Below are 25,305 nucleotides of genomic sequence, written 5' to 3' on the forward strand. Positions count from 1 at the left end.
GTCTCTAGAGAGTCCATCTACAACAACAACAAACAACAACAACAACTACGCCTTCATCCCAAAACAATTGGGGTCGGCAATATGAACCAAAAAAGAAAATCATTCTGGGTCTTCCACATGAATCCTTCTCCTCCAATCATTTTTATCCAATGCCATGTCCTCGGTGAGGTTCAAAGCATTCAGATCCTTTCCTATCATCTCCATCCATGTCTTCGTAGGCCTACCCCGACCTCTTTTAACTAATATATTTTCCCATTTCTTCATCCTTCTAACTGGAGCATCATTAGGCCTTCGCCGAATATGTCCAAACCACCGTAAATGATTCTCTCTCATCTTATCTTCAATGGATGCAATGCCTACCTTCTTACATATCTCCTCGTTTCGAATCTTATCTTTTATTGTATTTCCACACATCCATCTCAGCATACGCATCTCAGCTACACTCATTTTTTGAATATGATGTCTCTTGGCAGCCCAACATTCCGTACCATATAGTAAAGCGGGCCTAATTGTCGTCCTATAAAATTTTTCCTTCAACCGCAATGGCATTCTACGATCGCACAACACTCCAGTTGCACTTTTCCATTTCATCCACCCAACCTTTATCCTATGATTTACATCTCCATCAATTTCTCCATACTTATGAATGATAGATCCCAAATATTTGAAACAGTTATCCACCGGTATTTCTTGCTCACCAAGCTTCACTACACTCCCATCACTACTTCATTGCTCTTGCTTCCAATGTCTGTTTCCATAATTTAACTTAGCATTAACCCCAACTCTAGACTCATCAATCAAAACAATATCACCAGCAAACAACATACACCACAACACATTTTCTTGAATTGATCTCGTAAGCTCATCCATCACTATAGCAAATAGGAAAGGCTTAATGCATATCCTTGATGTAACCCAACATTGGTTACTACTCCTTCGTACATATCTTTAATTATACTAATGTACTTGAGAGAAACACCTTTCTTCATCATTGTCCACTAGAGAACATCCCTAGGTACTCTATCGTATGCCTTCTCCAAATCAATAAAAACCATATGCAAATCTTTGTTCCTCTCTCTATATCTCTCAATAAGTTGTCTAAGAAGATGTATAACTTCCATAGTTGATCTTTCAGGCATAAAACAAAATTGATTCCCCGATATCATGACAACCTTCCTCAACCTATACTCAATCACCCTCTCCCAAAGTTTCATAGTATGACTCATGAGTTTTATACCACGATAGTTTGTGCAATCTTGTATATCACCTTTATTCTTATGTAGAGGCACCAAAGTACTCTTCCTCCACTCATTAGACATCTTATTTGTCCGCCAAATTTTGTTAAAAAAATTTGTCAACCATTCTAAACCTTTCTCACCCAATCATTTTCAAGCCTCGATAGGTATACCATCTGGGCCAACTGCCCTTCTTGATTTCATTTTCTTCAAAGGCTCTGCAATTTCTTTTTTTTTTGAATCTTGCGCATGAAGTCACGATTCATCTCATGAAAAGAATGGAGAAGTCTCCAAGATCCTGAGCATGACTTCAATTAAATAACTTATCAAAATAATCTTTCCATCTCTCCTTAATCTCCTCATCTTTGACTAAAACCCTTTGCGTTTCATCTTTGATACATCTAACCATACCCAGATCCCTCGATTTCCTATCTCTCATCTTTGCAAGCCTATAAATATCCTTTTCGCCCTCTTTGGTATCCAACTTGTCTTAAACCTCCTTATATACCTTTTCTCTCGTGTTTCGAACTACTTTTTTAGCTTCCTTCTTTGCTATCATATACTTCTCTAAATTCTCATTATCACGATTCTTATATCTTGATGCAGGGCAGGACCCGATTGGGCCCATCGTGCCACCCGATCCGCCACAAAGGACAGATAAGCGGCTTCACGTGTATGACCCCCCTTGCAGGTACGGAGCCGCGACGTAGGGAGGTACCCCTGTGCACCTACTCCAGGCGTGGTGGAGTTCGCACGTCACAAAACAAGCAACAGATGGAAGTTGACCCGGATCGTAGTTCGGATCCAAGTCTGGACCCGCGACCCGGGTCCAGTAAATAGCCTTTAAAAGGCCCATGCCTAGGGTTGCGTGGGGGAGATTGTTTTGAAAAGCTTCAACCGTCATTTCTTTGTGTTCTTTTTTTGCTTATTCCTTGTTACTTGCATTCTGTTTCCTTCATTCATTTACTATTGGTTGTTTTCCCCATTGATTATTGAAACTTATTGAGAAAAATAAAGAGTTTGGGCCACACCGATTCACGGTGGGCTTCTATTTTCATTCCTCCTCCGACGTGGACTGCATCAAAGTGGTATCAGAGCTCCGACGTCCACCTTCATCAGCGAGATGACTCTTGAAGCGGGGACCGATCCGGCACGAGGCGAAGAGCGTGAGGAGGCTGGCAGCGAAGATCCCTTACTGCGCGTAATGGACGTGTTGACGAAAATCCAGGAGAATATGCTGCGAATGAGTAGGGATATCGCGGGCCTATCGAAGAGGATGGATGGGTTTGAGGACCGCGTAACAACACTCGAATCGCCCAAAGAGCCGTGCGCAATACCGGGCGCAGACCTCGTCGATGGCGCAACCGCAGGTTTGATTCCCAGCATTGCCGAACCCCAGCAGCCGACGCAACTCCAGCAGGGTCGCGTCACTGCGTTCCTGCCGGCGACAGCCATCACCCTTGATCTGGGCATCTTTCAGCAGCACCAGGGAGCTCCGATGAGCAATAACTCCCTGGTAATGGTCCCTCACCCCAAACAGCGTGCTCCTGTGTTGGGATCGCAGGTGGGGCCGAGCCTGCAGGACCCCAACAGTACGCTGGGTCCACCTGCAGGTCTGGGTTCGTGGTCATGTGTACCTGTGGCTATGCCGCAGGTCGACCCAAGCCTGCAGGGCCCCAGCCTTGCGCTGGGCCCATTTGCAGGCCCTGGTTCATGGCAGGGCGTCATGCAAGGTGCGCTGCAGTTGGAGCTGGGTCGGCAGGGCCCCAGCGTCACGCTGGGCCCTGCCGCAGACCCGGGTTCGTTTGCCCGAATTCGGAGAGATTCATCTCTCCCTCCCGATCCCGCACGGGGAGGCTCCGAGATTGCACCTCTACGAGCGGGAGCGAGCCAAACCTATTTGGTTGGACCAGACCCAAGAGGGTCCAGCCCAGTGTTCGCTACAGCAGGGCACAGGCCTGTTTCGCTGGGACCAGCCGTTGGGTCTCAGGGAGCGGGTCTGGGTCTAGACCCCCCTTACCCAGCCTACCTAGTTGGTTCCGGTTCGCGGGCAGCCCCGAACCAGAACCAACCCATTAATTTTGACCCTCAAAGTAGACCCCATGTTGACCCAAACCCATATCGGACCCGGACGGAGCTCCAGTTTGGATTTGAGCCGGGTCAAAACCAGACCCATAATCTTATGGATCGGGGATCGAGTTCAAACCAAGCCTCTTATCCCCACAACTCGAACCTTGATCCAACCCATCCATATCTGGGTCCGACGAGTAGTGTAGGAACGGGCCGATCCATATCCCATCGGGCAAGTCAACCCATCAATATACCCACCAGGCCCTGTACCCAAACCCACCTGTCCACCCAACCCTGACCCAGAACCCAATACAGCATCCGACCCAACACCATACTCCTAACCCACAACCATATTATACCAACCCTACCCGCCAAGAACCCGAACCCCACCCGAACCCTCCACCCTACCTTGGACTTCCCGTCATCCCAGTACCCCAATACCGGCCGCAGATGGTGCCTGCCCATGGGCAAGCCAGACCGAGGCAATGTCAGCAGGAACCGGCGCGCCCTGACCGCCGACCCCTCATCGGTAGAGTTCGACAGCACCAGCATCCCGACGCGCAGTACCGCACTACGGACAATGAAGCAGTATGGGACGACGACATTTTCTGGAACGAGCATCCTGCAGGAATGGTGGTGTCGCGACAACAGAGAGCACCAAAACACTCCTCCACTTACGGGGTGAAACTGGATCTTCCGGAGTTTGCGGGGCGATTCGATGCGGAGCAGTTCTTCGACTGGTCTTATGTCGTGCAGTTCTTCTTCGACTATCACACCGTCACTGAACATCGTCGTGTCTCTCTAGTGTCTACTCGATTGAGAGGCCTAGCACAGACATGATGGGTGGAGCTACAACGATCGAGAGAGCGGCAGGGATTAGAGCGCGTACAGTCATGGGAGGAAATGCAAAGATTGATGCAGTCAAAATTCGTGCCTTCGGATCACGCCGAGCGAGCCTACAAGGAATATCTGACCCTGCGTCACGGCTCCCGAACTGTAGCAGAGTACACTGCGGAGTTCCATCGTCTTTCCCTGCGTGTGCAGATCGAGGAAACAACCCGTCAGCAGGTCACGAGGTACATTTCGGGTCTCTGTTCTGCTATCTCTGATGATTTTAGTTGTGTCACAATTGAGACATTAGATCAGGCCAACAGTTACGCCATGAACATCAAGGACAAGCTGAAAAGGAGGCAAGAATATAGGACTTCCCGTAGTGAACCCACCAGTCGACCTAAGTCGGGTTTCTCAACCAGGGGAGCAAGCTCCCCTAGTGATTCAAAGCCTAGAGCAGACTTTAGCAAACCTGGCCAGTCAGGCCCAGCTTTCCACACCCGGTCCAAAGCCAAACCTAGTGAGTCGACCCTTCGTTATTTTAGATGTCAGGAGTTAGGGCATGTCGCGTCTAAGTGTCCCACCATGAGCAAGAACACACATCTTGTTGAAGGAATTGTAGAGTCCGCATCTGTGAGTGAGAGTGATAGTGACACCAAGTCATTAGTTGAAGACGAGGATGAGATGGAAGTTATAGAGTTCGACGGTAACGTCGAAAGTTTGTTGTCCATCCGTCATGTGTTGACCACACCCCGAGAATCGGCCCCATCCAAATGGTTAACGAATAACATTTTTCGGACCCGGTGCAACTGTGAGGGTCACGCTTGTGATGTTATCATTGACACCGGAGCATGCGAGAACATGGTGTCTGAGAGTGTGGTTTCTACCTTGAAACTCAACACCGAGAAGTTGTCCCAACCCTATAAGATGGCCTGGTTCAAGAAAGGAAACGAGGTTTCCATCACTCAGCGATGCCTAGTCCGGTTTTCCATGGGGGAACACTACCACGATGAGGTGTGGTGTGATGTAGCCCCTATGCACGCGTGTCACATCCTTTTCGGACGTCTTTGGCAGTTTGATTATCAAACAACTCACGATGGCCGCAAGAACACTACTCTTTTATCTTTAATGGCCATAAGATAGTCCTTCTACCTATGAAGGAGACTGGCTTTCCCAGAGTGGACAAACCTGAGCGAGTCCCCAGACTAGCAGGCCTCTCGTACCGGCTTTTCTTGAACCATTGTCAGGAAGATGGCTATTGTTATGCCCTGGTGGCAAAGCTCGTGATGAGTTCGTCAGTGTCCATTCCCGCGGACGTTGCCCCTCTTTTAGAGGAGTTCCGCGACATTATGTCGGATGACCTACCTGATGGATTACCTTCGACAAGGGTAGTCCAGCATGCCATTGACTTTGTGTCAGGGTCGAGTCTACCCAACCTTCCCGCATATCGCATGAACCCCTCTGAGCATACCGAGTTATTAAGACAGGTTCAGGAATTACTGCAAAAGGGTTTCATTCGCGAGAGTGTTAGCCCTTGTGCAGTACCCGCCTTACTCACTCCTAAGAAAGATGGGTCCATGCGCATGTGTGTGGATAGTCGCGTGATCAATCACATCACAGTCAAATACCGTTTTCCCATTCCCCGTTTGGACGATATGTTTGATATGTTATCTGGTGCCTTCATTTTCTCTAAAATAGATTTAAAAAGCGGGTATCACCAGATTCATATACGGGAAGGGGATGAGTGGAAAACGGCATTCAAGACACGTGATGGATTGTACGAGTGGTTAGTCATGCCGTTTGGATTATCTAATGCCCCAAGTACCTTCATGAACATGATGACCCAAGTCCTGCGTCCGTGTATTGGGAAGTTTGTTGTTGTCTACTTTGACGATATTTTGATTTATAGTTCGTCATTGTCCGATCATTTGAGTCACCTGCGTCAAGTCTTAGAAATTTTGAGGAAGGAAAAATTGTATGCCAATGCAAAAAAGTGTGAGTTTATGACGTCCAGTGTCGTGTTCTTAGGTTTTATTGTGTCATCCGATGGAGTCAAGGCCGACCCTGCAAAAGTCCGCGCGATTGTCGATTGGCCTACCCCCAAGACTATAGGAGAGATCCGTAGCTTCCACGGGTTAGCCACTTTTTACCGACGTTTCGTGAGAAATTTTAGCACCTTCATGGCCCCCATCACGGAGTGCCTAAAGAGTACTAGCTTTCATTGGACGCCCGCGGTTGGAAAAGCTTTTACGATCATCAAAGAAAAAATGACCAGTGCTCCTGTCTTAGCCCTCCCTGATTTTAGTACAGTCTTTGAGGTTGAGTGCGATGCCTCCAAAGTGGGGATTGGCGCAGTCTTGAGTCAGAATCGTAGACCCGTTGCCTTCTTTAGTGAGAAGCTAACTCAGGCCAGGTGCCAGTATTCCACTTACGATGTTGAGTTTTATGCCGTGGTACAAGCCCTTCGTTATTGGAGACATTATCTCATTTATAAGGAATTTGTCTTGTACACGGACCATGAAGCATTAAAGTATCTGAATAGTCAAAAGAAGTTGTGTGCTCGTCATGCCAAGTGGGTCAGCTTCTTGCAAGAGTACACCTTTTCGCTTCGCCATCAATCTGGTACCCTGAACAAGGTGGCTGGCGCTCTTAGTAGGAAGAACAACCTTTTGATGACTATGTCAGTGCAGGTCATTGGTTTCGAACAATGCAAGGAATTATACCCGACGGACCCTGATTTTCACCAAGTCTGGGAAGAGTGCATCTCTTCAGATCGCACCCTCGACCCCCGTTTTTGTATTCATAATGGTCACCTCTTCCGTGGGAACAAATTATGTGTGCCCGATTTCTCCCTTAGGCTTCAGTTGATTTCTGAATTACATGAAGGAGGGTTAGCAGGGCATTTCGGGCATGATAAGACGTTCGCTTTGTTAGATGAACGATACTTTTGGCCCAAAATGCGCAAAGATGTTGTCAGGTTCATCCAAGGGTGTCATGTGTGTCAAGTGTCCAAGGGTCATCGTCAGAATAGTGGTCTGTATACTCCGTTATCCATTCCTGAACGGCCGTGGGAGCACGTATCCATGGATTTTATCGTGGGCCTCCCCAGAACACCACGTGGTTTTGATTCAATTTTAGTCGTTGTTGACCGGTTCTCCAAAATGGCTATCTTTGTCCCGTGTAAGCGAACCACCGATGCCTCTTTAGTCGCGTCCTATTATTTCAAGGACGTTGCCCGCTTCCATGGCCTACCCCCACACAATCACTTCTGATCGTGACACGCGTTTTATGAGTCAGTTTTGGAAATCGTTATCGGCCCTGTTGAAGACTAAGCTTCAGTTCAGTAGTGCGTATCACCCCCAGACCGATGGCCAAACCAAAGTTGTGAACCGCACCTTAGGAAATTTGTTACGGAGCCTAGTGGGGGAAAATGTCAAAACTTGGGACCTCATATTGCCCCAAGCCGAGTTCGCATATAACAATTCCATTAACCGTTCTATTGGTAAATCTCCGTTCCAAGTAGTGTATGGTCGGTCACCCACCCATGTCGTTGACCTAGCCCCTCTGTCAGATCTTTCAGCTCCGGATGCTTTTGATGCCGTCGAATATATGTGTGACATTAACAGACAAGTCTGTGCCAAACTTGTCGAAAGCTACGAGGCCTACAAAGCTTTTGTAGATCAGGGTCGTCGTGATGTCCACTTCCAGGTCGGTCAACTCGTTTGGGTGTATCTGCGTCCAGAGCGTTTTCCTGTAGGCACCTATAGCAAATTAAGTCCTAAGAATTATGGCCCTTTTAGGATCCTTCAGCGATTGGGTTTGAATGCCTACCTCCTTGAGCTGCCCGATGATTGGCATATTTTCCCTATTTTCAACGTGGCTGATCTATATGCTTACTGTGGCAACAACAAGTCGTCAGAGCCGACTTCTTCCTAACCAGGGGAGAATGATACAGGGCAGGACCCGATTGGGCCTATCGTGCCACCCGATCCGCCACAAAGGACAGATGAACGACTTCACGTGTATGACCCCCTTGCAGGTACGGAGCCGCGACGCAGGGAGGTACCCCTGCGCACCTACTCCAGGCGTGGTGGAGTTCGCACGTCACAGAACCAGCAGCAGATGGAAGTTGACCCGGATCGCGGTTCGGATCCAAGTTTGGAGCCGCGACCCGGGTCCAGTAAATAGCCTTTAAAAGGCCCACGCCTAGGGTTGCGTGGGGGAGATTGTTTTGAAAAGCTTCAGCCGTCATTTCTTTCTGTTCTTTTTTTGCTTATTCCTTGTTACTTGCATTCTGTTTCCTTCATTCCTTTACTATTGGTTGTTTTCCCCATTGATTATTGAAACTTATTGAGAATAATAAAGAGTTTGGGCCACACCGATTCACGGTGGGCTTCTGTTTTCATTCCTCCTCCGACGTGGATTGCATCATATCCTCAAGGTTCTATCACTTTTGCTTTCTCACCTACCCATTTGGTCTCTTGTAGACATAAAATATCAATCTTTCTCCTACACATAACATCTACTAACTCTACCAACTTACCAGTTAAAGACCCTATGTTCCAAGTGGCTAACCTAATTTTATGGTCTTGGACTAACTTCTTTACCCCCACCCGTCCAACAAAGTGAGGGAACCCTTGCCTATTTGACACCACACCTGGGCGTCGGTGTGACGCATCGCTTTTGGGCGACGACCTAGCAACCCTTGCCCATTTATCACTGCCTTCGGGCCTATAGAGTACAACGCGCCACTCAGTAGGGAACGCCCCAACGAAATTCTCATATTGGTTCATATTCATAGGGTGTGACTAAGTTTTTATGCTATCTGTCATTGGCCTACCGCAACCCTCCTTCTTTATCCGGGCTTGGGACCGGCAGTGTATAACTAAACAGTTATACACAGGCGGAGTTTCTAGAGAGTTCATCTATGTAGTTAAAATCCTGCCTGGGCACGAGTCTACTGTCTAGGAGCGCCTTGCACCTAGGTGCTTAGGAAAGTACCTAGGTTGGGGGAGGGGCATCAAGGATGGTATTTTACATTTGTTCTTACACTATTTAAAGCATTATAATCATGCTTTGTTTGAGTATTTTGAAATATTTAAGTTTTTAAGTATTTTTTCTTATTTTTATGTTTTTATATATTTATTTAAAATAATTTTATTTTTTGTGCTTCTCTAGTTGATGCAGCTAAAAAAATATTTGTTTAGATGAAATTGAATGTTACAGATGTAATTATGTTTTAATTGTTTAGATTTATTCATATATTTTTTAAGTTTTAGTTGTTTAGGAACTATGTTAAATATGTATTTTATATTATTTTAAGAATTTATTGCAATTGTTTATTTATTTTTTTCTTTTTTTGGTCACAACCAGGCTGGGTAGTCCCGCCTAGGCACCGACTAGGCCTTTTAGGGCGCTGGCGCCGACTAGCACTTTTGACTACTTAGGAGTTCATACTAATGTACCTAACCAGATTAATCATTATTAAAAGACATGTCTTCTGCTCCTCTCATCTATCTACCCTCTTCCCTGTTTTTTGGTCAAAAGTTCAGTAATCCCTTCCCAAGTATTATGATCATTATGATGACAATTTTGGGTAAATAGAATTCAAACCAACTCTTTCTCTCTCTGATGGTTGAAAATGGGACATGGCGATCTTGGGTTAATCTTGTCTACCATTTTTTTCTTCATGTTCAAATGGTATAAAAGGTTATTTATTAGCTTTAGCCATTTATTTGTATTAGCACGTGTTTAATTTTAACTAAGGAAGATGAAAATATAATTTGTTTGATGCCTACATATATTTATGACTTAAATTGTTTTATTGGCATCTTAATTAAACTTTTCACTGCCAATCCTTTTTGTAAATTCATTATTTTACTAGAGCCTGACCATATGGATGGTGAATGTGCTATTTCTAGTTGGATTGAATACATTATCAAAGAGGTAAATACTAAATAATAACATAATCTGGGTAGCCAGAACCCAGTAAATAATGTGCATGGCTTTGCAAGATCAAAGCCCGTTCTGGTAGAAAAAATTAAAGTGCGATTTGAAGCAGTTGCTGGTACTTAGATAAATAGATACCATATACATTTACTCTTTCTCTTGCTATTTCTTTGTGGATAAGTCATGACTCTTGAGTTGGAGATCAGAATTGCATCTTGAGTTGAGAAACACTTGGAAAGAGTGGAACTCTTCTGTGAAAGTTTGCAGATTTAATATGATATTTGCAGTCTAAATCATCATAAGTTTGGTTTGACAGTAATGTATAACATCAAGCTTAAAAGTATCCTGTGTTCTAGGTATGACAGCAGAAGAAATGATAAGCGAGTTCATTTGGCCATGAACTTTGTTTAGAGCTGCATCAGTAAAGGGTGGCTGTGTCAACTTATCATTTAGATATCATGTTTCAATTTGGTTAATTAGTGGTAGTTATTTCTCACATATGACCAGTAATGAAGTGCTTAATTAGTTTGCTTATAGGATTGAGGGTTCTCTTCTTAGTGTTACTTTTGATTAAAGTCGTAACATGACATTTTGAGAAAATTCCTTTGTTGAGACTCAACCTTGTATATTTTGATGCCAAATTGAGGGCTAACACAAGTCCTGCTACAACAATGTTTAATAAGACTATCCCCAGCAAGGCTAATTCACTGTAGCAATTCCGAAAAGAATAGTGTGCCTCAAGGTTTTTGCAGAACTTTAAAGCACAACCTTAAGGGAGAAAAATCAATTGTATGATACTGGGAGCCTTCTGCATACAAAAGAATGTGCAAAACCAATGTGCGCTGCAATGTGACAAAAATAAAAATGTATAGTCCTATCAGCGTATACTTATGGTATGCAATATTGTCAAAACAATCATAACAGGGCCCAAAACCACTTTATCAAGTTATATCCTAGATAATAATGGAAAAAGCTTATTTCCTAGATGTTGGCCATTGGTGAACAAGCTTGCTTGTGCCATATGCCATGCAAGGCACTGCAAAATTGAGTGAGGGACTTTTCTAGTTTCTATTGGCACACATAACTCATTGTGCCGCTGGGAACATGCTTGATGTTTTTTTGGTCTTCATAGGTACTCATTGGCAAATGCCTGGATGGTGCTCCTTGTACCATTTGGATTATTTCTGCAATTGGAACATTACGAATGAACATCAGATGTCTGACCTCTTAATTGTCTTAGTTCACAGCAAAGACTTTAATGTTTCCCACTCTTTTCTAATGTCCTTTCATTGGTCAAGTTCAACAACTGATTGGTGCATCCTTGCTCCTTGGTGGAGAGTGCAAGTTTCTTAGGCGTAGCATAGAGGGTAAGTGCAGTTAGTCTACGAGGCAATAGTATCATCAAACCTATTAAATCTTTCAAGTGAAATCAAGCAGAGTTAATAGGATTTCACTAAGAAGTGGTCTTCAGCGATGCTTCAAACCCGAACGAACAAGGAGACTTGTGCATCTATCCTTTCTTAGATGTTTGTATTATTTTATAATACCTTCAGGCACCATCCTGAACAGCTTTGCTTCTTAATGTGTAGTTTTATGTCTTATTCTGTTAGGATTTTAGATAATTGAATAGTTTTTCGTGATTCAATTTCATTTTTCTGAGTTCATCTCAAAATGTTTAAAATTTGTCAGCCATCAAGGGATTGAAATCTGAATCAAACTTGAAATCCAAAGTTTCATGTTCAAAATCCTGGGGTTGGTTTAGGTCTAATGTCTTGATTTTGAATCCCTGGAACCATGACAAAATATTTGCAGCTTTCACTTTCTGACTTAAAGGTGTCATTGTCCCCACTCATTTTGATGTAGGTGAAGGCACAATTTGCTTCCTATTGTTTGTATATCATTTGTTAGACTCGGTTATCCTTAGTGGATGGTAGTTAGGATGAAACGAGGCATCAATGCCACTAAGCGAGTAAAAGAAGTTGATAATTGAAGTATGTGAATTACCTTGTGTTTGAATTGGACAAATTTCATCATGCCATCTAAGAAAGTGAAAGATGATAGACGTCAGAATAAGCCATAGAACATCCATCAACAGATGGAAGAGTATACTATTAAGCAGGCATAGGTTACACAATTTGGATTAACATGGAACTGGTTATGTTTGCTTCACTGTTTATAAAAGCAATAGTACATACACGTTTAATCCAATTGATATAACAAACTGCAATATTTTATGGAAGAGCCTCTCCGAGGCAACATATTACTATTTCTAACACACACTCACACACACACATAACTTTCTTTAATAAGAAAATTATTTTCTTATTTTGGCAAGTAATGTTTTGTTCCAAATTATATATCTATCATGCCCTGTGAAGATGGACTTTTGACACATAGGACTGCATCTTAAATAGTTTTTTTTTCTACATGCAAGGAATGAGTCTTATTCCAGTTAAAATTTACCATCCATTGTGCAATATGCGGTGCATTTCTTTGACATCTAAATTCTCTATGGTGGTTCTGCATGTTCCTGCCGTCAATGCTTGCCAATATCTAGATGGTAGCCATGACATGTTCTAGTGTAAATTCTCTAATTAATATACTTATCGCAGGAAGATACTCAAGGTACATCATCACAATCAAGTGCCACACCTTTAGCAACTTTAAATAGTGATCAATCCCATTCTGCAACTCCTCCTGAAGATTGGGGTGCAGATGCATTATCTGATGTGCTCACCCATCATCGTCGACAAGATGTTGCTTCATCCTACATCCTACCACCTGTGTCTTCTGCATCTGGAGGAAAGTTGTCTACCATCTACCAAGGTTTACAGGAACCATTTTCAGTCAACCTACCTGCTATGGGCTCCATACCGATCACAAGCTCTAAAGCCTTTCAACCTCAGGGAAAAGATATTTCCAGTCATGCGATACCTCCCGTGGCTTCGGAGTTACCATCATCTGGTCTCAGTCTTAGTTCCTCTGTGACACCAACTCTTGGCAAAACAATACCAGGACAAGCAAATTATGAGTTTCCTGGATCATTGAACCTCCTTAGGAAACAGTCGTATCTTGAAAGAATAGCTGCTAGTCGTTCTTCTGGTGATGGAACTACTTCTGTGTCTTCACCCAAACTGAAGAAGACAGGAACAGAAACAAGGGAAGAGCTCGTGAATAGTTTGTTCTCCAAGGCTACCATGGCTGCAGGGAGTGTTTCTGCAACAGCAAGCACCACTGGTGTTGGGAATGTCCTTGTGACAGCAAATGTTGCTCTCTCTCTCGCTCTCTCTCTCTCTCTCACACACACACACTTGCTGCCAAGTTGTGGTACTCTAGCTTCATTTTGATGATTACTCTGGAGTAGTTTTTAATAATCTATGAACCTCTGGAACAGGGTGGACAACCACATTTGCCGAAGAGTCTGTGTTCGGTTGACGAACATGGTATGCCCTCGTTTACCCTTCAGCTTGTCCAGCGTGCTATTGAAGAAACTCTTGGATCTCTGAATAGGGCTAACCACGAAGATGTGAGGAACCTTCATATCGAGCTGCTGCGTCAATTTCATATGCTAGAGGTCTGTATTCCAGATTGCTAGGCTTCATTCTTATTTTTCTTTTTCATTGTCTTTTCTCATTTTTCAAATGGTTTAGAATTATTCAACAATGATGCTGCCCAAAAGTGGCACTAATGGGTTTACTTGGCCATGAAACGATACATGAGAGTATCGTTAATGGGGTCCACTATGCCCGATTAATTTGGTTGGGAATTTTGTGCTGTTTTTCACAGACGAAAATGACCACCCAGATAAACACTGTTCTGGAAAATCAAGTGGAGATTATGAAGAAGTTAGAGATCCTTCAGATAGAAAACCAGCAGCTACGCCAGTTGCTTTGATGGTTCGGTGATGAGCAGATTTTGTTAGATTTCCCTGGATGTAGATAAAAATATCAAATGCTCTTCAATCAATAAGGATGGTAATCAAAGATAACAAGAATGAAGGATTCAGTTGGAAGATACCATTGCATCTGAAACGGTTTCCGTGTCTGTATTTAATGTACTATTGCTATATTCCGTTTGCATTGGCTGTAAATTTTGTTGTCTAGATCTAGAAGTTGTTCAGGCCTATTACCTCTTTGAGCAGATTTTTTTTTTCTCTGCTCGTCTCTTCTAGCATGTTATGTTCATATGTGGATCACTAAATCTCTGTGAAGAAATAAAAAAATCAAAGGTATTGAACCGCTCGAATCTTGAATTCTTGCTTGGAAGGAGAAAAAGGATGTCGAAGAAGCAATGTAAGCAACTGAGAGTTCATGGGAAAGCGTTTTCACATGTTTTCATGAGATTTCTTATCAGAATCCTTATAATGCTCAAATGATGGAATTTTTGAGGTTTGTTTTTTCTTCCTGCTTGGATAATGATATTCCTGCAAGAAAAAGAAAGCGTTGTCTAGTTATGTAGTACATCTGATCCCAGTCAAAGGAAGTTTCCGTGTGCGTGATTTCATGAGAAAGATGATTATTTTTATTATCTTTTTGAGAAGTCGCATTCACATGTTCTCAGACTTGTTTAAAGAAGAAATGTTTGCACTGAATCATATAAACTTTTCTAGGCAAAGATTTGTATTTACAGCAATTGAATAAAGTTCTATTAAAAAATTAACGTCATTAAAAGGAAAAATGTTTGTTACAAACGTCTGTACGTACAAATGCCCCTGGATCACCATTGATTGAGGTTGTTTTGATCCAATCCAACTTTATACATGGATTCACCATGCTCAAAAAATAGGGATCAACTTTTGAAATGTATTTTTTTTATAGTCAACTTTTGAATTGTATTTCTTTGACCAAAAACATGATTTTGTGACCTGGAATCATTGTAGGCTGTTGATTTTTTAAGCCTTATAATAAACTGGGTGCATGTTGTAATCACTAAGGCTGATAAAAAGAGTTAGACGAGACGAGCTTAATCAAGCTTGGATCGTTGTGGTGAACAAAGCCGGAGCTCATAACTAATTGTGTTAAATGAGCTTGTTTACAGAAAAATGCATTGTTTTAGAGCTGGAAGAAATAAGATTATAATAAAATACATATAAAATATATTTCTTACTACCTAACCGAGTCGAGCCAAGCAGAGTACCTATTGTTCATATTCAGCTTCCTAAGCCAATTTTACGAGTTGAACATAAGCAGAGACACGAGTGGGTTGGCTTGTTTCCCAGCCCTAGTAATCAGATTACGTAAGGGCTGATTCCCATTAAGAAAAACATATGGATCACAAATGTAAGGTTAGTTTCATGAAAAACAATAAAAAAAGCAAAGCATTTGTACCTTCAAATGACTAGCAAATATGACCCCTTGTGTACCAACGGGGGCTCCCTGTCGTTGGTAGGAGCGGTATGTGCACGTCTCCTTGTGGTGGAACGTTGCAGGTTCAAAACCCAATGGTACGTTGAATAATAACTGGTAGGGGTCTGCTTAGCCCCAGCTTGCCTGTCAAAAAGAAAATGACCCCTTGTTTTATATGAGGTATTTGTCTCTATCTAAGTAAACAACTAAACTAACTGGAATTTCCCCAAAAGCCTGAGACTTGCTACCTGACTAATGCAACTAGTCCCAAGGGGGGTTGGCGTAGTGGAGTCAGGCCTTGGCTGCTAGATGGGCAGTCAAGGTTTGATTCTCATGGGGAGTCGCCTCTCTGCGCAAGCCAATGCATAGCATAGGCCCTGAGGGCAGGGGTCCTAGCCTCAGAGTTCTACGCTGCTGGCAGGACGACCAGAGGTATGACAGGCTGAGCCAGCACAATCAGGTCTTTGGGTTGGGTGCAAAAAAGACTAGTGCAACTACTAATGTAGGACCCATATTCATTAATCAACCAAACTAGGCTAACTGATGCAAGATTATGTCCCACACGAAAGAAACTGCACCATAGATAATGACATAAGAGGAAAGGGGAAATGGAAATGATAGTCTCTCTCTCTCTCTCTCTCTCTCTCTCTCTCTCTCTCTCTCTCTCTCTCTCTACCACGTTTGCAATTAGGAGGTCTAAGATGGAGATAATGGGTTTGGAATGCCACGCCGAAGACAAGGACTTTTGAAAAAAACACATTTTGCGGCACATCAACGAAAATTTCCTGCAATTGAAACAAATGTTTATACAATAACCGAGTAAGAACTAAACCCACACCCACCCTAAAACCACCTTCATTACATTAAGGGAATATATCAGACCTTTTTCTTCCCCACGGTAATTCATCAAGCTCCAAAAAAAATCAAATGTACAAATAATGCAAATTTACAAGAGAAAGAAATGGCAATCAGACTCTGAAAATCTGGATCTCCATCAGAGGCTTGTCTGCTCCCCGCAGTTGAGAAGGGCCATCCTCAGGGATCTGGATTGACCTTTCCGATTGTTCAAGATATCAATGTAGTTACGCAGACGCATGCGATCGGTGTTTGTGAGAGAGAACTGGGGGTTTAGAATAAGCGATGGCGCCTCCACCAGAAGAAAGAAGAAGAGGTGGACTGCCTTCGCGTAGTGGCATACAGCACTGCCCATGTTACCCATCAACTCGTCAACCTGCATGCCAAGTGGATCACCCACAATCAGGTTCAGCCTCTTTAGGCCAAAGGAGACTAAACAGAACATGTGTTTCTACGTATGAAAAACTAGCGCAGCCTTGAAATCAATGAGCACCAGATCAAGTCAAGCTACTTCAGTGGGGTCACCAAGCCATGACATTAAAAGTTTTTAAAAGTTAAAGCAGCAAAAACAACCTATTACTGTGCAAATTCAACACTGAACGCTGACCAAAAAGCAAAATTTTTGTTCACCAGTTTAAAGGCTCATTTCAATTGCCAGATGATTGTTATCATTTAAAGCGCAACTATTTTGAATAATAAGCCCTTTCAAATCACACCATTTAGGAACCTGTGAAAAAATTAAATATTTATTCACAGTACCCATATATGAAATAATGCACCCACCAACAAAAACCACTGAATAACCAAGTATACAGATTATCAACAAACACTACAGATTTAGGCTGCGATCTGATCACAATTTCGAAACCAGAGAATAAAATAAAAGTTCGAGTACATACACCACCGTGGCGTCCCAATGCAAGAGCAAATTGGAAAATGATCTCCACTGCATCTGGCATCTCTGTGCTTCCTGTGTTCAAGTTTTATTATGTCAATTTGACAGATACGAAAAAACAGAATCTTGCATCACTACAGATTTTCAAGGTTCTTTTTACAGCCTATTATTCGACTATTTCATGTATTTGGATAAACTTATGAACATACCATCGACTGGACCAAGATCATGAGCAAGTTCTTCTGCTCGTCCAACTTCAAGAAGAAAATCTTTCTCAATCTGGGAGCCAGCAACTTGTTCTCTAAATGTAGTGGCACCAGGGCCATCCAGAACATCCACGCTATGCATCATCATGGATTCTTTCCTTACTGTAGTTTCTTGGGATGGGTTCGATTCAATTGCAGATGCAGCTTGAGCATGGCAAATATGTAATGCTTGCTTCCAAATGGCAAGTATTACCAACTGAACAGAGAAAGCCTCCAAGTTCTTGCCACAGTCTATCTGAGCACAAGTTCACAATATTAGGTAAGCACATGCAAATCAGAGTAGAAAGTGTAAAGAAGCAGAATTAGCACAATAGAGGTCTAAACTAGAACTAGGAACAAAGTTCAACTGCTTCTCGCTTCTGACAAAGTTGCGGATGTATCATAATTCCCAGAAGATTAAAATCTTGGATGCCATTCATGCATTCATTCTCAATGATCATGAATAATGATGGCTTACTTATGGAGGAAAATTCTAGACAAGAAGTTTTACCCTCTCACTCACTATCTCACTGATAGCAGATGCACATTGCTGCAATGATCTAATCCGTGTTAGACAATCAGTAGCTGGCTGCTCCGAAACATCTCCAATGTCTACTGATCCTAGTGAAGTCCCAGATGGTGCAGAGCTATTGCTGCCAAGACTACCACACGTATTACTGATCACCATACCAGGTATTAGCATCGGTGAACTTGATGGAGTACCCTTTATAGATGTTCTTGGTGAACTCCCAGATTTGCAAGGCAAGTTAGCCCCCAGAGATACACTACCCATTGAAGATGAAACTTCAACAGGTGGACCAGAGACAAGGACATAGTCCTGGTCAATTAACTCCATTGAATCCAATACTGCAGAATATAGAAAATGGGATTAAAAAAGAAAATATCAAATACAGGTTTCAAGCTCAGAGAGAAATAAGATTTGATAACAAGGTAAGCTTTGCACCTCGGGAGGGCACCTTCATTGTCATTGGTTCTGTAACCGTTGGAGATTCCCTAAATGCTACATCTGAAGGTCTTAGACAATTATGCCTGGAATCAGCACATTCAGGCTTGTAAACAGATTTCCTGTTCCTAGAACAGATATCTGTGTCAATAGAAGCACTAGTAGCAGCTGTGTTCCCAATTCTTTCATCAAGAGGAAATCCAAAAGGAATTGACTCTGCATATATTCTTTTTGACTGGAAGGATGGGCTTGCATCAGGTCCACTAGATTCATCATCCAAAAGGAAAGGCAGACAATCCTCCTGTGAGCTCAAATCAGTAAGTCTTGCAGGACTGCTTCCGGAATAATATCTTGTTCTGGGTATTGTCCTGTAACTATATGAAATCGGAATCAAGCAATTCCCAACATCATGATGAATGACGATAAATTTTTATTTACCTCAAGGACCCCTCTGAAAGGTGCTCAGAAATAAATTGATGGTTAAAGAACTCCTCAAAAGTTAAGCGCTCAACTGGTGATAAAAAAAGGTGTAGCATTGATTAGGATCACACTACGAAGTTAAGACAAACAACTTTAGATTCTTAGAATCTTAAAATAAAACTCAAATAGTTTACTGTATAGCTGAAATGGCATGTTTGATACTTGGGGTAACAGTTTTCTGACACAAAAGTTATAAGCTAAGAGTCTGTACTCTATAGTATCTAATAGGCATCTGACAAAAAATATAACATGCAAGTGTTGCCATAGTAACATGAAAAAGACACGAGATATCTGTACAGCTTAACCATCGTCAATCAATTTAACAATGACCTAATATAAAAAGGTTCCCATGTTTAAGGAAACAAGGTTCCATGTACCAAAATCTTATGGTCTTGATACACAATCCAATTATAAGACAGCTAGCATCTTCACCGGAAATGTTTTAAAAGAACAGTAGTGTATATATCAAGGAAATTTACTTGTACCAGAAATGGCTGAATATATCAATTTGCAATAAACATCAGCAAAGCAAACTACAACTATAAATCTACATGATTAAGGAATGTATGCAGCCAACCGCTAGTACATATGCACAATTCACATGCACCGTGCAGCGTGAACCACCCACTTGGATATGTCACTCAATTGTTGCAAGGATGGTCTCATCATAAATTATCAGTAAATAAGAGGAAGAAACATACTTCTACATCTATGTTTTAGATTACACTAGAGAGAGATTTATATGCAGCCTCCGCAAAGTAATAAAAAAAACGTATACCTGGATTACAGCGGAGCAACTTTTGGCATAAATCCACACAACCAGAACTAAAGTTCCTAAAATCTGGAGGAAACCGCAAGCCATTTGATCTAAGTATATTCCGCAGCAACTGTATCAACATGAGGAAGTGAAAGCATGACTGTTAGCTATAGTGAATGTAGTTTCTTGTTATGTTTCTATATTATATGGAATTCGTACCTGCTCCTGATTATTCCCAGAAAAGGGGGTCTTCCCTGTTACAAGCTGAAACAGAATAGTGCCAACACTCCAAAGATCTGCCTGCACAGACATCAAGACATATAAAAAACAGATTCTAGAAGACAGCACACATGGGTATTCTCTACAGCAAGAGGCAACTAGCACCTTTGCGTCATACTTGTGGAGTTGCATTATTTCTGGAGCCATGTAAAGGGGGGAACCACATAAAGTTTCAGCCAGATCTCGAGGTTGTAAAGGCCTGCCAAATTTATCACAACAGGTTCACACTCGATGAAGATGTATCATGTATATATTGGGCACCAAGAACCATCTTATTCATAAGAATAAAACTATGTAAATCATGAACTATTTCAAAAGAAATAACAGATAAATTCGTTGTGGCAGAATATATTGAGCTTAAGGAACTATTCAAAATCAAATCACAACCGATGAAAAGGATGCAGTCAAAAATGGAATTTTAAAGTTTACACAGGTAAATTTGAGCCAAATAGTAGCTTTCTCAATACCACATGTTCACTATAGTCAAATTGAAAATGGTATACCAAAAATCATGAGAGCACAAGGTATATATGTCCATGAGAATAGCACAAACAGGATTTAGAAATATCAACAGCATTGCTAGATCAACTAAGAATAGTTAATACAGTTATACAACTGTCACTAGCAAAACCCAATCAAGAATTCCTCATTGTTCTTGTGAGAAGTTCCACCAAGCCTAGTTTGCATATTGAACAAAGAAAATAAAACTATACATATCATTAAAACTCACCTTGCAAATCCAAAATCAGCTATCTTCAAAACAGCACGATTATCATTAGAAGAGAGGAGAAGATTCTGCATCCAATGGTTTCAACAACTACAAATTAACCAATAATTATACTTGAAAAAGCATTTTAGTAACATAATGCGCATGATTGATCAAGTCACGAGCCATAGAATAAGTAAAACATCACAACCAACCTGAGGCTTAAGATCACGATGAATAATATTGTTTTCACGGAGGATATTCAACCCAGCAGCTGTAAAACAAAAACACAATATCAAGTAGAACTCAACTGAGTGAAAATCATAACCATGAGATAGAGATAAAAAGAACCAGCTAGATTTTTGTAACTTTATTTACCAGCTAAACATACCAAGTTGCCGCATGAAGTGCTTTGCTGCTGCCTCTGGAACTTTTCCATGATTCTGTATATACATTGAAAGATCTCCTCCTCTGCAGTATTCCAATACTAAGTGTATTTTTCCTGGGGCCTTCAAAAGAAAAAAAAGGTCAAAACATGCACTCAAATAAAGAAAACTTGATGTCCACATATGTATTTGAACCATGCCATCTTAAAAACTTCAATTCAGATACCAATAATTAAGATATGGCACGGCATACTAAAAAATGTTCTTAACCCATGGAAGCAACTGCTAGCAACAGTTTTCAACTAACGAGCAAGGGTTAATGAGCCCGAAAATTCCTTTTTTTTATATAACATTTCTAGAAAAATATGGGAATATCCAAATAAACGTAAATAAGTTCATAGTAGAATGAAGCAAACAGGAAAACAGAAAAAAAAGTTGAGCAACAAGATCAGAATGAATATTTCTTTTTTTTTCAACAACACGAAAACATATACCATGCAAAATGCAATGGTTAAATTTCAATGAAGAGGAAAATAAAACCCTTACAAAAGCTAAAACTTTTCTAATTCAAAGTTTCATGCATCCCACGAAACCAAAAAAAAAACTTGAACAAAAGATTCCAATGCGATACATAATTCAAAAAAAGCTTCAAGAAAGACACACACCCACAAACCAATCCAAACTGAGGACTCTTCTCAACATGACAGCAGACGGAACCCAAAGTATGCAATAATCTTATTTTTTTCAGCATAGACTTAATTAAAATCCAGCCCAATCCGCCAAATTCATATTCTTCAAGAATAACGTTCCCGCATATTTGCGAGCAAACAGCTCATAAGATCACACATACACACAAAAATACAAAATTTAAGAGCAAAGAAGGGACACCCATCTTCCCCAATTCAAACCACCAACAAGGAAAAACCGAACCCTAATTCCCAAACACATCAGAACCCACAAAATTCACCACCCACGAATCGAAAACAAAGAAAGAAAAAGATGGTCGATCGGAGAAAGGAAGGGAAGGGCGGGGAAGAGTCGGGTGTTTCGAAATTCACCTCGATGATGTCGTGGAGGCGGATGATGTTGGGGTGGTTGATCTTGCGGAGGATGACGATCTCGGAGAGGAGGCTCTCCTGGAGCTTCCTGGTGAGCCTCTGCATCTGGATCTCCTTGATGGCGAACTCCGAGCCGCTGATCCTGTGCGTCGCTCGCCACACCACCGAGAAAGACCCGCACCCCACCTGCTCGCACACTCTGTAGTCGCCGATAACCCTACCCTTGTTGCTACCCATCCTTCCCCTTCCTCCACCCCCCAAAAATCCCTAATTTTCCCTCCCCAAATGCAGAGGAAGAAGAAGAAGGAGAGAGAGAGAGAGGGGGAGGCAAGGATGGTATTTCAGAAAAAGATTTGAGAGGAACGGATAGAATGGGACAAGGATGGAATTTTCAGGAAAAGATTTGGAGGAGGAGAAGCGGAGGAGGTGAGAAGGGCGGATGGGTTTATTAATTTATTTTATTTTCATTTTATTTTAGTATTATTTACAGAAAGACACCTAAAGTTATTGGTATTACATTTAGCCGTCTATTTTTCGAATTTATGTTTTAACGGTACACTTGGTCATAAAAGCATTCAATTTACTTTTGTTTAGCCAACCGAAGTGATTAAAATTCCCTCATTGTTATTTTGTTTAATAAAAAAGCGTAAGATGAGATAAGTTGAGTGGCTATATTAAAAAGAACAAACATATTATTTTATACCTAAGGCTTAAAATGTATTAGGATAAGATACCATTTTATACCTTGGGCTTGAAATGCATTAAGATAAACTATAGGCAATTGAATGTAATAAGCAATGCCACAAATCTTATTTTTGAAAAAAAAAATTGGCAAGAAAAATATAGTGATGTCAGTTTTTGGAAAATCTTTACAAGTTATAGATAAATAGAGGAAGTATATACATGATATACACCAGTATAATTAAAAATATAAAAATATAAAAGGTACTGCAAAAAAGTGTTCTTTTATTGCATTAATATAAAAAATATGGTATTCTCAAATAGAGATGGTAGTAGACTTGGGAAACGAGCCCGCCTCGTCTCATTTGTATTGAGGATGAAGGACATGAAACGGAAAATAAACCAGAGATGGAGGATAAAATCTTGTGTGGGATGGAGGTGGGGATGGACTTACTCTTGCCTCCGCTCCACCCTACCTCGCCTTACTCTGTCTTTAATTTATGTTAAAAAAGTTACTATTATATTCTTATACATATTATAAAATCTTATATATATATATAATCCTAACTTAAAACTCTTTCTTAAATCTCTTAGCTCTTCTTCATTTTCTTCCTTTGATAAGTCATGCAAATTCCTATTTATCTCATCTCCTTCCTCTAACCAGGGGTGGAGCAGAGATTGGGAATTGTGGACATGAAATGAAGAATGGACCGTTGATAGAGGTTAAAATCAAAACGGGTGCAAGGATGAAGGGCAAATTTTTGAAACGGGGTAAGGGTGTAAACCTTGTCAAATGCATCCGCCCTATTCCACTGCCATCCTTACTTTTAAAATGCCCAAATTTTGGCAGTTTTTTTGTAAATTATTAATAAATGAGGTGGTTTTCTTTAAACCACTCATATATATTTACATTATTTAATAGAATGATTTAAATGGTGAATTTAATGAAGGAGTTGGAGTAAAGAAGAGGACACGAAACCGACATAAGGGGAGGAAGGAGAATCGGGTAAGAAAGCAAAAAACAAGAGATCCATAATTACCTAAATATCCTTTGGTCCACGATATTATGGTTTGATGAGACCACCCCTAGAACCCATCTCAGCCATCTAATTTGAAAACCCATGGTCAGAATCCCATGACTCTTGGATCCCTTGGATGGTCAAGAAAAGATAGACATGGTTGGTTCGGATCCTAAAGATGGGTGCATCGGATCTTAGTGAGTCATGTAGGGATGTAAATGGTTTGAATGTAGTTAATACCAAATTGAATTAATCAGATATAGGCTATTTGCACTAGGATTTGAATTCAAATTCGGATAGGAAAAAGCTAATATTGAATAAAAAAAATAATGTCATCAAATTTGGATATCAGTCGAACTCAGTCATGAAATCCTTATACCGAATCTGAATCCGATTACTAATTGGATTCAGTTTTCTTAACCAAATCTGACTAATCAAATTCTGTATCAGGTGTATATCCCAACAGTTGGAATCCTAGAGTCATGACACGTGTCAGGTTTGGGTCTTGTTGGAACGAGAAAATGCATGCCCACAAGGATGTATAACGAGTCAAGCTAACTTTGGCTTGAACTCGTTCAAAAAAATAAATGAGCTGAGCTTGAACAAGGGTTCAGGCTCGGTACACTTAAACGAGCCCAGCTTGAACAACCAGTTCAGCTCGGTAAGCCCGATTAAGCTCAGCTTACATAGGTATACAAAAAAAGAGATGCTACGGGGTTCCGAAAGTACCTACTTTCACATACTAAAAATCATGGTTGTAGGTTGTATCTTCTCAATTAAACCTTATGGATGTACTCAACATATTTTATTTGATAGGAATTATGCTTTGGATCATGTTTTTTTAGACATAAAAGGAAGTTTTTTTAAGTCATCAAATTTTAATACATTGTAAGTCATTAATTTTTAAAGGTCTTAAAAAACATACATATATGCTATAAACACATGATCCAAAACTTGCTTTCCAGGAAATAATGCTCATATATATATATATATATGGTCTGATCAACTAAAAAAGCTTAAAAAAATTAACAATGTGAGTGCAAATCTCATTGACTTCCTTTCTTTAAAAAAAAGCTTTTGACACTATATTCAAAAACTTAAAAAAAAAAATTTAAATAAAGGTATTCAGCTCGAGCAGAGAAAAGAGTGTTATTTTTGAGGAGTGGGTCGTGCATCATGAATACTAATGGTGTGTATCATGGACATGGCCGAAGATTACTATACAATTCACAAACTCGAACAAATTTCCAGCATCTAGTTGCACCAGAAACATCGAATATCACGATAACAAACACAATCTTCAGTAAACTTTATGATAATCCAAACATGGCCCATGGCCCAACATAGCTTAAGTAAAAAATATGACCAAACAAGCTAATTCCTACCAACCCTATGGGTCAGTAAATATATCTACCTATCGAATATGGCAATGCAGTCTCGAGCCGTTGGATTTAATATAACTAACGGTCTACATGTGATCACAAAAATAATTGCTTAATTTAATGCCAGGCATAGCAATAAGGTAAAACGTGGCATGTGTGAAGAACGTG

At 41.1% G+C, this 25,305-nt stretch overlaps 2 protein-coding genes across 3 annotated transcripts in view; one reads left to right on the forward strand and one right to left on the reverse strand.

Annotated features, from left to right (window-relative positions):
• The window catches only part of LOC149821403 (protein NEDD1-like), a 38,796-nt gene extending 24,493 nt beyond the window's left edge, over nucleotides 1-14,303 (forward strand). The window contains exons 3-5 of the mRNA XM_089983677.1: nucleotides 12,698-13,351; nucleotides 13,480-13,659; nucleotides 13,872-14,303. Of these exons, the coding sequence (XP_089839803.1) occupies nucleotides 12,698-13,351; nucleotides 13,480-13,659; nucleotides 13,872-13,979 (942 nt within the window). The 3' untranslated portion in view covers nucleotides 13,980-14,303. The remainder of the gene's footprint in view (nucleotides 1-12,697; nucleotides 13,352-13,479; nucleotides 13,660-13,871) is intronic.
• A 1,886-nt stretch (nucleotides 14,304-16,189) lies between these two features.
• On the reverse strand, nucleotides 16,190-22,477 carry LOC149821404 (serine/threonine-protein kinase ATG1c-like). 2 transcript variants are annotated; one of them, XM_089982884.1, is made up of 13 exons: nucleotides 22,056-22,477; nucleotides 21,003-21,120; nucleotides 20,827-20,885; nucleotides 20,636-20,700; nucleotides 20,011-20,104; nucleotides 19,846-19,926; nucleotides 19,648-19,756; nucleotides 18,828-18,900; nucleotides 18,390-18,757; nucleotides 17,937-18,292; nucleotides 17,390-17,681; nucleotides 17,185-17,255; nucleotides 16,190-16,661 (listed from the first exon to the last, which is right to left on the reverse strand). In XM_089982884.1, exons 1-13 carry the CDS (start codon nucleotides 22,290-22,292, stop codon nucleotides 16,425-16,427), a joined length of 2,160 nt encoding a protein of 719 aa, XP_089839010.1. In that variant the 5' UTR covers nucleotides 22,293-22,477; the 3' UTR covers nucleotides 16,190-16,424. The 2 variants fall into 2 exon arrangements, with proteins under 2 accessions (XP_089839010.1, XP_089839009.1); XM_089982883.1 differs by having other exon boundaries at nucleotides 18,390-18,763.
• Nucleotides 22,478-25,305: the final 2,828 nt, after the last annotated feature.

The sequence above is a fragment of the Nuphar pumila genome, chromosome 12 (assembly GCF_984573655.1).
Source record: "Nuphar pumila chromosome 12, dmNupPumi1.hap1.1, whole genome shotgun sequence".
Taxonomy (NCBI): domain Eukaryota; kingdom Viridiplantae; phylum Streptophyta; class Magnoliopsida; order Nymphaeales; family Nymphaeaceae; genus Nuphar; species Nuphar pumila.

What these genes read in the sequence shown, in the direction of transcription:
- LOC149821404 (XM_089982883.1), bottom strand. Translation starts at nt 22,292, where the DNA reads ATGGGTAGCAACAAGGGTAGGGTTATCGGCGACTACAGAGTGTGCGAG. An exon ending in GCTGATTTTGGATTTGCAAG is followed by an intron (nt 20,105 to 20,635) that starts GTGAGTTTTAAT and finishes TAAATTTGGCAG; the next exon opens with GCCTTTACAACCTCGAGATC. An exon ending in GTTGCTCCGCTGTAATCCAG is followed by an intron (nt 18,901 to 19,647) that starts GTATACGTTTTT and finishes TTTTATCACCAG; the next exon opens with TTGAGCGCTTAACTTTTGAG.